General features: G+C 51.2%; 1 protein-coding gene across 6 annotated transcripts in view; it reads left to right on the top strand.

Moving 5' to 3' along the window:
* MORN3 (MORN repeat containing 3) overlaps positions 1 to 12,232 on the top strand; it is a 43,647-nt gene that overhangs the window by 16,485 nt on the left and 14,930 nt on the right. For 2 of the 6 annotated variants that reach the window (XM_055236946.2, XM_063614726.1), the window contains exons 3-6: positions 1,368 to 1,527; positions 2,553 to 2,737; positions 3,004 to 3,084; positions 4,148 to 4,405. In XM_055236946.2, coding sequence (XP_055092921.1) covers positions 1,368 to 1,527; positions 2,553 to 2,737; positions 3,004 to 3,078 — 420 coding nt within the window. In that variant the 3' untranslated portion in view covers positions 3,079 to 3,084; positions 4,148 to 4,405. Of the gene's footprint in view, positions 1 to 1,367; positions 1,528 to 2,552; positions 2,738 to 3,003; positions 3,085 to 4,121; positions 4,406 to 7,991; positions 8,011 to 12,232 lie in introns of those variants that run through there. The other 4 variants (XM_063614729.1, XM_063614728.1, XM_063614730.1 and 1 more) reach the window with 3 other exon arrangements.

The raw sequence follows: 12,232 nt of genomic DNA, 5'->3' as shown, positions 1-12,232 counted from the left end.
TCCGCCTGCCTCGGCCTCCCAGATTGCTCGGATTACAAGCGTGAGCCACAGCGCCCAGCCTAAGTGTGGTGTTTTTTGTTTGTTTGTTTGTTTTTTGAGACAGTCTTGCTCTGTTGCCCAGGCGGGAGTGCAATGGCGCGATCTGGGCTCACTGCAACCTCCGACTACTGGGTTCAAGCAATTCTTCTGCCTCAGCCTCCCAAGTAGCTAGTATTACAGGTGCCCGCCACCACACTCAGCTAATTTTTTGTATTTTTAGTAGAGACAGGGTTTTGCCATGTTGGTCAGGCTGGTCTAAAACTCTTGACCTCAGGTGATCCACCTGCCTCGGCCTCCCAAAGTGCTGGGATTACAGGCATAAGCCACCACTCCAGGCTAAGTATGGTGTTTATGTTCATTTTTCTGGGTCAGAATAAGAGTGGGAGGGGGGCGAGCATGATCAGATGGGTGATTTTTTTTTTTTTTTGAGACAGTGTCTCACCCCGTCACCTAGGCTACCGTGCGTTCTCAGCTCACTGCAACCTCCATCTCCCAGGTTCAAGTGATTCTCTTGCCTCAGCCTCCCGAGTAACTGGGATCACAGGTGCCGCCATCACGCCCAGCTAATTTTTTGTATTTTTAGTAGAGATAGGGTTTCACGATGTTGGCCAGGCTGGTCTCAAACTCCTGACCTCAAGTGATCCACCCACCTCAGCCTCCTAAAGTGAGCCGGTGAGCCACAGCGCCCAGCCTAGATGGGCAATTTAAAGAATCCTCTGGCGCTGTAGGGGCTGCATGGTGCATGGTGGGGTGGGGATGAGAGAGGAGAGGGTGGGTCAGTAAGGAGGGAGTTTAATGACCAGCTGCATGGAGGAGGCAGCAGAGGGACAGAGAGAAACGGAGCATGGGGAGATCCTTCAAGACATTATTGGTGGGCACTGTGGCTCACACCTATAATCGCAGCACTTTGGGAGGCTGAGGCGGGCGGATCACTTGAAGTCAGGAGTTCAAGACCAGCCTGGCCAACATGGTGAAATCCTGTCTCTCCTAAAAATACAAAAATTAGCAGGGCATGGTGGTGTGTGTCTGTAATCCCAGCTGCTCAGGAGGCTGAGGCAGGAGAATCACTTGAACCTGGAGGACGGAGGTTACAATGAGCCGAGATCACACCACTGCACTCCAGCCTGGGTGACAGAGTGGAGCTCTGTCTAAAAAAAAAAAAAAAAAAAAAGGATCCTCCGCTAAGACACGACCCTCCCCTCCGCTTGGACGTAGGGCTGAGGAAGAAGGAAGAAGCTGGGGTATGTGGCTCTAGGGGTGCCTGGGAAGGCGGTGGGCTTTCCTGGTGTTGGGGGGCGCCCTGAATAGTAGCATCTTGGTACTTTCAGGGTTATGGGATCCAGTTTTTCGGACCCAAGGAGTATTATGAGGGTGAGTGGTGTGGCAGCCAGCGCAGCGGGTGGGGCCGCATGTACTACAGCAACGGCGACATCTATGAGGGACAGTGGGAGAACGACAAGCCCAACGGGGAAGGCATGCTGCGCCTGAGTGAGTGCCCCGCCCCCGCCGGCCCCGCCCACCCGCCTCCGCCCCCGCCCCCGCCCCCGGTAGCGAGCTGGCCACGCCCATCTGGTCCCACAGAGACAGGCCACACCCCACACTCTTGTCTCACACTGGCCCTTGTGTCAATGTGGGACAGGAGAGGAAGAGGACCCTATCCCTCCCCTCAGTCACAAAAGGTCACATATATATGATGCTATTTATATGACATTTTTAGAACACGCAACTCCACAGAGACAGAAAGTAGACTAATGGTTGCCTAGGACCATGGGGGTGGTGACATTAGCGGGGGTGGGGAATGGCTGCTTAATGGGCACAGGGTTTCCTTTGGGGGTGATTAAAACGTTTTGAAACTAGACAGAGGTAATGGTTGCACAGCATTGTGAATGTACTAAATGCCACTGAACTATACACTTCAAAATGGTCAACTTATGTTATATGAACTTACATCTCAATTTTTAAAAAAAGACCAGGTGCGGTGGCTCATGCCTGTAATCCCAGCACTTTGGGAGGCAGAGGCGGGCGGATCATGAGGTCAGGAGTCTGAGATCAGCCTGACCAACATGGAGAAACCCCGTCTCTACTAAAAATACAAAAACTAGCTGTGTGTGGTGGCGCACACCTGTAATCCCAGCTACTCAGGAGGCTGAGGCAGGAGAATCGCTTGAACTCGGGAGGCGGAGGTTGTCACCCAGGCTGGAGTGCTGTGGGGCAATCTCAGTTCACTGCAGCCTCAACTTCTTGAGCTCAAGCCATCCTCCCACCTCAGCCTCCCAAGTAGCTGGGACTATAGGTGCACACCACTATGCCCAGCTAATTTTAAAAAAATTGTTTTTGCAGAGATGGGAGTCTCACTATGTTGCTCAGGCTGGTCTTGACCTCCTGGGCTTATGAGCATCCCATCTTGGCCTCCCAGTGTGTTGGGATTTGCACTGAGCTCTGGAAGAGCGACCCCTGGGGGTCTAGCTTAGTTTGGTGTACCCTGCACCACACCTCCCTGTCCTTTCCCCCAGAGAACGGGAACCGCTATGAGGGCTGCTGGGAGAGTGGCATGAAGAACGGGGCCGGGCGTTTCTTCCATCTGGACCATGGCCAGCTGTTTGAAGGCTTCTGGGTGGACAATATGGCCAAATGCGGGACGATGATCGACTTTGGCCGTGACGAAGCCCCTGAGCCCACTCAGTTCCCCATTCCTGAGGTGGGCAGCCCTCACCAGGGCCCTGTGGCCACCCCCAGCCTGAGACAGAAGCCAGCATCCCCAGCCATGCCCAGCCCAGACCTGCCAGGCCCAGCCCAGCCCAGACAGGGAACAGACAAGGTTTTGTTTTCAGTCAGGTCATCCCTAGCAAGGGAGGTGGCTCCTGATGAGGCTGGCAGCACCCCACAGGGCAGGCAGCGCCAGTCAAGGCTGGCAGCCTGGGTCCTCCATGCTCTCCAAACCAACTTCTTGGTATTTCCCTCCAGGTCAAAATCCTAGACCCTGATGGTGTGCTGGCGGAAGCCTTGGGCATGTTCAGGAAGACAGAGGAAGGAGATTGATGCCAGGTGAGGGGTGGGCACGCCTGCCAAGTTCTGACGTGGCTGAGGCTGCTCCAGGGCCCGGAACAATGCACAGATCTCCTGGGGTCTTCAAAGGGCTTGGGGTGGGGGAGTGGGGGAGCAAGACCAGAGAGGGCAGGCTTCTTGCCTCCTACAGTCCAGGTGTGCTTTTTGACTCTTCCTCTTCAAAACCCTTTTTGACCGGCCGTGGTGGCTCTTGCCTTTAATCCCAGCACTTTGGGAGGCCAAGGCAGGCGGATCACTTGAGGTCAGGAATTCGAGACCAGCCTGGCCAACATGGTGAAACTCCGCCTCTACCAAAAATACAAAAATTAGCCAGGCGTGGTGGCAGGCACCTGTAGTCCCAGCTACTCGAGAGGCTGAGGCAGGGGAATCACTTGAACCCGGGAGGTGAAGGTTGCAGTGAGCTGAGATCACACCACTGCACTCCAGCCTGGGTGACAGAATGGGACTCTGTCTCAAAAAAACAAAACTCACCGGGCACGGTGGCTCACGCCTGTAATCCCAGCACTTTGGGAGGCCGAGGTGGGTGGATCACGAGGTCAGGAGTTCAAGACTAGCTTGGCCAAGATGGTGAAACCCCATCTGTACTAAAAACACAAAAATTAGCTGGGCGTGGGGGCGGGCACCTGTAATTCTAGCTACTTAGGAGGCTAAGGCAGAGAATTGCTTGAACCCGAGAGGCGGAGGTTGCAGTGAGCTGAGACTGTGCCACTGCACTCCAGTCTGAGTGAGACTCTGTCTCAAAAAACAAACAAACAAACAAACAAACCAACCATTTCACTGAAGACCAGTGCATTCCAGTCCCGCCCTAAACCTTCTATTTGCACCCTGGGCCACACAACTGGGCTGGCACGGGGTTGAAAGGAGGTGGTCTCCTGGCTTCTGAACACCCTTGAGTAAGGCAGTTGGCCTTCAGCCTCCATTTACACATCTGTCCAGTGGGGTCTTGTCCAGTCCAAGCCCTCCTGGGCACGATTTGAGGATTTGAGGACATTGGTACAGCGTCTTTCAAATGCCAGCTCCACCATCCCCCTCTCTCCTGCAGAGAACACAAACGCTTCAGGAGAAATTCAAGCCTGTGTCACCCGATCGCTCAGACCAGTGCGGCTCTGGCTGGAGGAGTCAGCAGCGGCTCCAGGCATGCCCCTGGCACCCTCAGAGGGCCCCTCACCCCCCCCAGCACTGGGTCGTTCCTTGCCAATAGGAAGGCCGGTGCTTCTCTCCCAGGCTGTCCTCGGGACCCTCTTCATTCTCTGATCTCATCCTGGAGTGCATGAGAATAAAGAATAACCAAGTGGTATAAGCCTGGGCCTATGGGATAAGGATGGGGCACTCGAGGGGCTCAGCAGGGCTTTCAGGTTTAGAAGAGGGAAGACCTGCCTTGGCTGGGCTGCCTGGGCTTAGCTTGGGGGAGTAAGGGCAGGTCTTAGGCCGGTTGCAGTGGCTCATTCCTGTAATCCCAGAACTTGGGAGGCCAAGGTAAGAGGACTTCTTGAGGCCAGGAGTTCGAGACCAGCCTAGGCAACATAGCAAGACCCTGACCCTACAAAAAAATTTAAAAATATAAAAGAAAGGAAAAGAAAAAGAAAGAAATGGCAGGTCCCCTGTGAGATAACCCAGATGACCCAGAGAGAAGGCCTGCATCCTGCCACACTGGCTGCCAAGATTTGAGATTATAAAATTTCCTGATCACTTCTCAGCCTAACACAGGGCTCTCAATCTTGAAATCCCGTGGAAACTTTACAAAGCTGTGGAAGCCCAGATCCCACGCCCAGAGATTCACAGGTTCACATCTAATTCATCTGGGGTGAGGCCTGAGCTTTCAGAAAATTCCCCAGGTGATTTTTTTTTTTTTTTTTTTTGAGACGTAGTCTCCCTCTATCGCCCAGGCTGGAATGCAGTGGCGTGATCTCAGCTCACTGCAACCTCTGCCTCCCATGTTCAAGCGATTCTCCTACCTCAGCCTCCTGAGTAGCTGGGATTACAGGCGCATGCAACTGCACCCAGCTAATTTTTGTATTTTTAGTAGCGATGGGATATCACCATGTTGGTCAGGCTAGTCTTGAACTCCTGACCTCGTGATCTGCCCCGCTCAGCCTCCTAAAGTGCTGGGATTACAGGCGTGAGCCACCGAGCCTGGCCTTTTTTTTTTTTTGAGGCAGAGTCTCGCTCTGTCACCCAGGCTGGAGTGCAGTGGCACAATCTCGGCTCATTGCAACCTCCGCCTCCCTGGTTCAAGCGATTATCCTGCCTCAGCCTCCCGAGTAGCTGGGATTACAGGCACCTGCCACCAAGGCTGGCTAATCTTTTGTATTTTTAGTAGAGACAGGGTATCACCATGTTGGCCAGGATGGTCTCAATCTCCTGACCTCGTGATCTGCACACCTCAGCCTCCCAAAGTGCTGGGATTACAGGTGTAAGCCACTGCTCCCGGCCAAGCAGGGCAACATTCTTGAGAGATCAGATGTTCTCTTGTGTAATGGGCAGGTGAGCTCTGGAGTCACACTGCTTGGGCGTGAATCTCGGAGCTGTGTGTTCTTGGGAATGTCACCCAAACTCTGTTCTGTTGGTCTCCTCACTTGCAATATGGGGCACTAACAGTACTTACCACCTGGGGTTACTGTGGTTAGTTACTGTGAGGATGAGATAAGGCGATGGTTTTAAACTGTGGGTAGGATTTTGTCCTCCCTCAGCCCCACTCTTTCTTGGGGACATTTGGCAATGTATGACATTGTTGATGTCACAACAGGCAGGAAGAAGGCTACTGGCATTGAGTGAGTAAAGACCAGGGATGTGGTTAAGCATGGTGCAATATCACCATGCTACAAAAAAAAAAATTCAGCACCTGTAATCCCAACTACTCGGGAGGCTGAGGCAGGAGAATCGCTTGAACCTGGGTGACAAAGGTTGCAGTGAGCCGAGATTGCGCCATTGCACTCCAGCCTGGGCGACACAGCAAGACACCATCTCAAAAAAAAAAAAAAATGTTGAGAAACCCTGAAATACCACGATTCTAGCTAAGACCTCTCAGCAAGAGGCACATAGCACATAGTAAAGCCTCAATAAAGACCACTGACCTTACTGAGGTTCTCTCTGCCCCCTAAGTCATAAGTAGGGTGGCCTCACCAAGGGTGTGGTTCTCAGTCTGTACCTCTGGTACTGGGAAGCCCCGCCTGGCCACCCTAGGACGCAGAATTAATCATAACTTCCAGATATGGAGCACTCACTCTATTCCAGGCCCTATGCTGACAGCTTCACAGCAAGCATTCTCTCCTGGGACTCCCCGACAACAGTGAGGTGTCTTGCTATTACTGCCATTTTAGAGGAGGAAGCTGAGGTTCAGGGAGGATCACAAGTCATCAAGCTAGTACTGTGCTTAAACTTAGGTCTAGCTGCTCTTAATGTGCAGAAGAATGTATATAAAGGGTTACCATTTTTAAAGAAAAAGTGGGGGCTGGGCATGGTGGCTCATGCCTGTAATCCTAGCACTTTGGGAGGCCAAGGCAGGTGGATCAAGAGGTCAGGAGTTCGAGACCGGCCTGACCAACATGGTGAAACCCTGTCTGTACTACAAATACAAAAATTAGCTGGGTGTGATGGAGTGTGCCTGTAATCCCAGCTACTCAGGAGGCTGAGGCAGGAGAATCACTTGAACCCAGGAGGCGGAGGTAGTGGTGAGCCAAGATCACGCCGAGCCGAGATTGTGCCGCTGCTCTCCAGCCTGGGCAACAGAGACTCCATCGCAAAAAAAAAAAAAAAAAAAAAAAAGTGGGAAGAGGGTGTGCTTGTTTATGTATAAAATGTCGCTAGATTTGAACACAATAAACTGGCAAAGATGGTTGTCTCTGGGGAGAATTGGGGACTTGGGAACAGGAGCTGAAGAACAACTTTTCTCTGTTGTGTTTGGAACCATGTGAATGTATTATGTATTCAAAGTGTAAATAAAAATGAAGTTAAAGAGACTGTGCTCCTAACTAGGACTGTTTGTCTAAGTTGCCTGGGTGTGAGAGCACCTGGGGTGCTTGTTAGAAATAGATTCCAAAGACACACCCAGACCTACTTAAATGAGAATCCTCCAAGGGCTTCGAAACCTGCATTTGACAAGCTAGGCTGATGAGTCTTGAGTCCCGGCCAGTTTAGGAACGAGAACCCAAGACAACAGGATCCTAGCCCAGAAATGATTCCAGCTGGGTTTTGCATCCCTGCAGAAGTAGGGAGGTAGCTGTCTTAGGGGAATACGTAAAGATGTCCAGCACAGCCGGGTGCGGTAGCTCACGCCTGTAATCACAGCACTTTGGGAGGCTGAGGCAGGTGGATCACCTGAGGTCAGGAGTTGGAAACCAGCCTGGCCAGTGTGGTGAAAGCCCATCTCTGCTAAAAATACAAAAATTAGCCGGGCTTGGTGGCTTATGCCTGTAGTCCCAGCTACTCGGGAGGCCGAGGCAGGAGAATCCCTTGAACCTGGGAGGCAGAGGTTGCAGTGAGCCGAAATCACGCCACTGCACTCCAACTTGGGCAACAGAGACTTGGTCTCAAAAAAAAAAAAAAAGTCCAGGACTTCTCTGGGAAGCAGTGGGGGTTCACAGAGGTCCCTCCCCCATCCTACCTTGATACCCTTCAGAAGTGTGGATTAGGCCAGGCGTGGTGGCTCATGCCTGTAGTCCCAACACTTTGGGAGGCTGAAGCGGGTGGATCACATGAGGCCAGGAGTTCAAGACTAGCCTGGCCAACATGGTGAAACCTCCATCTGTACCAAAAAATACAAAAATTAGCCAGGCGTGGTAGTGTGCACCTATAATCCCAGCTACTTGGGAGGCTGAGGCAGGAGGATCCTTTGAACCCGGGAGGCGGAGGTTGCAGTGAGCCAAGATTTCACCACTGTACTCCAGTCTAGGCAACAGAATGAGACTCCGTCTCAAAACAAAACAAAACAAACACAAACAAAAAAGAAGTGTGGATCCCGGAGCATGTGACACAGGACTGCAGATGCTGCTGGAGGGAAAAGGAGGGTCCCCTTCCCCACCCAGACTACGAAGCTGCCGTTCACTGTGTCCCAGTCCGCACAGGACAAGAACTTCAGCCCACGCTTTCCAAACTGTGTTTCTCCAGAGTCTTGGGGTTCTGTGAAGCACCTGGGACAACAATGATACGAGAAAGAGAAATATCAGGCCTGCCGATGCCCCACTCACATTTCACTTCAGCCAGACTACATTCTTTTATAAAATAATTAAAAACTTGGTTTAAATTTTTCTTTTTTGAGACAGGGTCTCTTGCTCAGGCTGGAGTCCAGCAACACGATCAAGGCTCACTGCACCCTCTACTTCCCAGACTCAAGCGACTTTCCAGCCTCAGTCCCCCAAGTAGCTTGCACCCTCTACTTCCCAGACTCAAGCCACCTTCCAGCCTCAGTCCTCCAAGTAGCTAGGATTACAGGCGCGTGCCACCATGCCCAACTAATTTTTGTATTTTGTGTAGAGACAGGGTTCTGCCATGTTGCCCAGGCTGGTCTCAAACTCGGGTTCAAGTCATCTACCTGCCTCATCCTCCTAAAGTGCTGGGATTACAGGTGTGAGCATAACCACTTTATGTATTAGATGTTTGGGACAGACAGAAATCTCAAACTTAAAGGCCTAATGAGGCCAAGAAAGTCACATGAGTGAAGGTGGCCTGGTGTGAGACAAGAGGGAGTGCTGTGGACTGTGGAAAAAAATAGGTCCTCTTGGCCGGGCGCGGTGGCTCAAGCCTGTAATCCCAGCACTTTGGGAGGCCGAGGCGGGTGGATCACGAGGTCAGGAGATCGAGACCATCCTGGTTAACACGGTGAAACCCCGTCTCTACTAAAAAATACAAAAAAAAAATTAGCCAGGCGTGTTGGCGGGCGCCTGTGGTCCCAGCTACTCGGGAGGCTGAGGCAGGAGAATGGCGTGAACCCAGGAGGTGGAGGTTGCGGTAAGCCGAGATCGCACCACCGCACTCCAGCCTGGGGGACAGAGAAAGACTCTGTCTCAAAAAAAAAAAAAAAAAAAATAGGTCCTGGGGAGAGTGTGGCTGCAGTGCAGCTGCTAATCATTGTTGCTCTGTAAGAAGGTGGCCCCATGCAGCTAGGGCTTCCAACAGTTCTTTAATGTATGTATGTATGTATGGATGTATGGATGTATGGATGTATTTATATATTTATTTGAGACCAGAGTTTTGCTCTTGTCACCCAGGCTGGAGTACAATGCTGTGATCTCGGCTCACTGCAACCTCCACCTCCCAGGTTCAAATGATTCTCCTGCCTCAGCCTCCCGAGTAGCTGGGATTACAGGTGCGCACCACCACGCCTGGCTAATTTTTGTGTTTTTAGTAGAGATGGGGTTTCACCATATTGGTCAAGCTGGTCTCAAACACTGCTGACTTCAGGTGATACACCTGCCTTAGCCTCCCATAGTGCTGGAATTACAGGTGTGAGCCACCACGCCCGGCCCCCCATTTCAAGCAAAGCCAGAATCAGCCCAGGTAAGATCTTTGTGAGGGCCTAGGCTCTGAGCCAGATATCCAGGTTCAAATCCTGGCAATTTACTTAACTTCCAAAGGCATGAATTTTACCTTCTGCAAAATGGAGATAATAATAGTACCCACCATACAAGGGTGCTGAGAGTTAAATGAGTTGATGCATAGTGCATAGAATACCAACTGCACATAATGATTTTTTTTCTTTTTCTTGACAGAGTCTTGCTCTGTCGAGCAGGCTGGAGTGCAGTGGCACACTCTTGGCTCACTGCAACCTCCACCTCCCAGGTTCAAGCGATTCTCCTGCCTCAGTCTCCCGAGTAGCTGGGATTACACGCATGCGCCACCACAACCGGCTAATTTTTGTATTCCTTTTTTTTTGTTTTGTTATGTTTTGTTTTTTTTTGAGATGGAGTCTCTCTCTGTCGCCCAGGCTGGAGTGCAGTGGCACGATCTCGGCTCACTGCAAGCTCCGCCTCCCGGGTTCACGCCATTCTCCTGCTTCAGCCTCCCAAGCAGCTGGGACTACAGGCACCTGCCACCACGCCCAGCTAACTTTTTGTATTTTTTAGTAGAGACGGGGTTTCACCGTGTTAGCCAGGATGGTTTCGATCTCCTGACCTTGTGATCTGCCCGCCTCGGCCTCTCAAAGTTCTGGGATTACAGGCGTGAGCCACTGAGCCCAGACAAAAAAATTTTTAAAGACAAAGGCTAGCCTGGGTGCTGTGGCTCACAACTGCAATCTCAGCCCTTTGGGAGGCCAAGATGGGAGGATCCCTTGAAGCCAGGAGTTCAAGACCAGCCTGGGCAAGAGAGAGGCCCTGTTTCTATAAAAAATACAAACATCATCCAGGCGTAGTGGCATATGCCTTCCCAGCTACTCAGGAGGCTGAGGTGGAAGGATTGCTTGAGCCTAGGAGGTTGAGGCTGCCCTCTAGCCTGGGTGACATAGCAAGTCCCTGTCTCAAACACAAACAAATAAACAAACAAAAAGGCTGAGGAATTGTTCCAAATTAAAGGAGACTAAGGCTGGGTGTGGTGGCTCACGCCTGTAATCCTAACACTTTGAAAGGCCAAGGCGAGGGGATCACTGGAGACTGGGAGTTTGAGACCAGCCTGGCCAACATGGTGAAACACCTTCTCTACTAAAAATACAAAAATTAGCCGGGCGTGGTGGCGGATGGGCCCAGCTACTCGGGCGGCCGAGGCAGAAGAATTGCTTGAACCTAGAAGGTGGAGTTTGCAGTGAGCCAAGATCACGCCACTGCACTCCAGCCTGGGCGACAGAGTGAGACTCCATCTCAAAAAAATAATAAAATAAAAATAATAAAGGAGACTAGGAAGTGATATCTCATTGTGACACACAATCCTCAAGTGGAAAAAACGTCACTAGAAGGGACATTACTGGGACATTTGGGAAACTGAACAGGAATGTTCTGATAATTGCCTGGATTTGATCACTGGATTGTCGTCATGTAGAGAAATGTCCTTAGTTTTAGGAGGAAGTATTTAGGCATGAAGGACCATATGCGTAACTACAGCACATGCCTCAGGGGGAAGATAGACACAGTTCCTCCTCAGACTTCAGTCAGTGTCTGTGACTTTGCCAGCTTGCTAAGGTCGAGCACGAGGACACTCTGCTTTCTTGTCTCAGCTCTCATACTGCAAACAAGTGTCCTTTTCACGGTCTACTTAGTGTCACATTTTCTACATTTTTATGCTTTTTGTTGGTGATTTTCCCATTTATAATGGTTCCCAGCTGGGTGCAGTGGCTCATGCCTACAAACCCACTGCTTTTGGTGGCTGAGAGGATCACTTGAGCTCAGGAGTTCAAGACCAGCTTTGGAAACATAGCGAGACCCCATCTCGACAAAATTTTTTAGAAAAATTAGCTGGGCGTGGCTGCGGCACAGTGCCTCACGCCTGTAATACCAGTACTTTGGGAGGCCGAGGCGGGTGGATCACCTGAGGTCAGGAGTTTGAGACAAGCCTGCCCAACATGTTGAAACCCCATCTCTACTAAAACTACAAAAAAATTAGCCGGGTGTTGTGGTGGGCACCTGTAATGCCAGCTACCCAGGAGGCTAAGGAGAATCATTTGAAGCCAAGAAGCAGAAGTTGCAGTGAGCAGAGATCGCACCATTGCACTCTAGCCTGGGCAACAAGAGTAAAACTCTATCTCCAAAAAAAAAAAAAAAAAAAAGCCGGGCGGGGTGGCTCACACCTGTAATCCCAGCACTTTGGGAGGCCGAGGTGGGCGGATCACCTGAGGTCCAGAGTTCGAGACCAGCCTGACCAACATGGAGAAACCCCATCTCTACTAAAAATACAAAATTAGCCAGGCGTAGTGGCGCATGCCTGTAATCCCAGCTACTCAGGAGACGAGGCAGGAGAATGGCTTGAACCTGGGAGGTGGAGATTGCTGTGAGCCAAGATCGCACCATTGCACTCCAGCCTGGGCAGTAAGAGTGAAACTCCATCTCAAAAAAAAAAAAAAAAAAAAAAAAAAAAATGCTGGGCATGGTGATATGTGCCTGTGGTCCTAGCTACTCAGGAGGTGGAGTGACCAGAGCTCACTGCAGGGAGGATCACTCCAGCTCAGGAGTTGGTGGTTACAGTGAGCTATGGTCATGCCACT

The sequence above is a fragment of the Symphalangus syndactylus genome, chromosome 13 (genome assembly GCF_028878055.3).
Source record: "Symphalangus syndactylus isolate Jambi chromosome 13, NHGRI_mSymSyn1-v2.1_pri, whole genome shotgun sequence".
Lineage (NCBI taxonomy): Eukaryota > Metazoa > Chordata > Mammalia > Primates > Hylobatidae > Symphalangus > Symphalangus syndactylus.
Note: the sequence above shows the minus strand (reverse complement) of the source record. Positions and strands in the feature narration are given on the sequence as shown.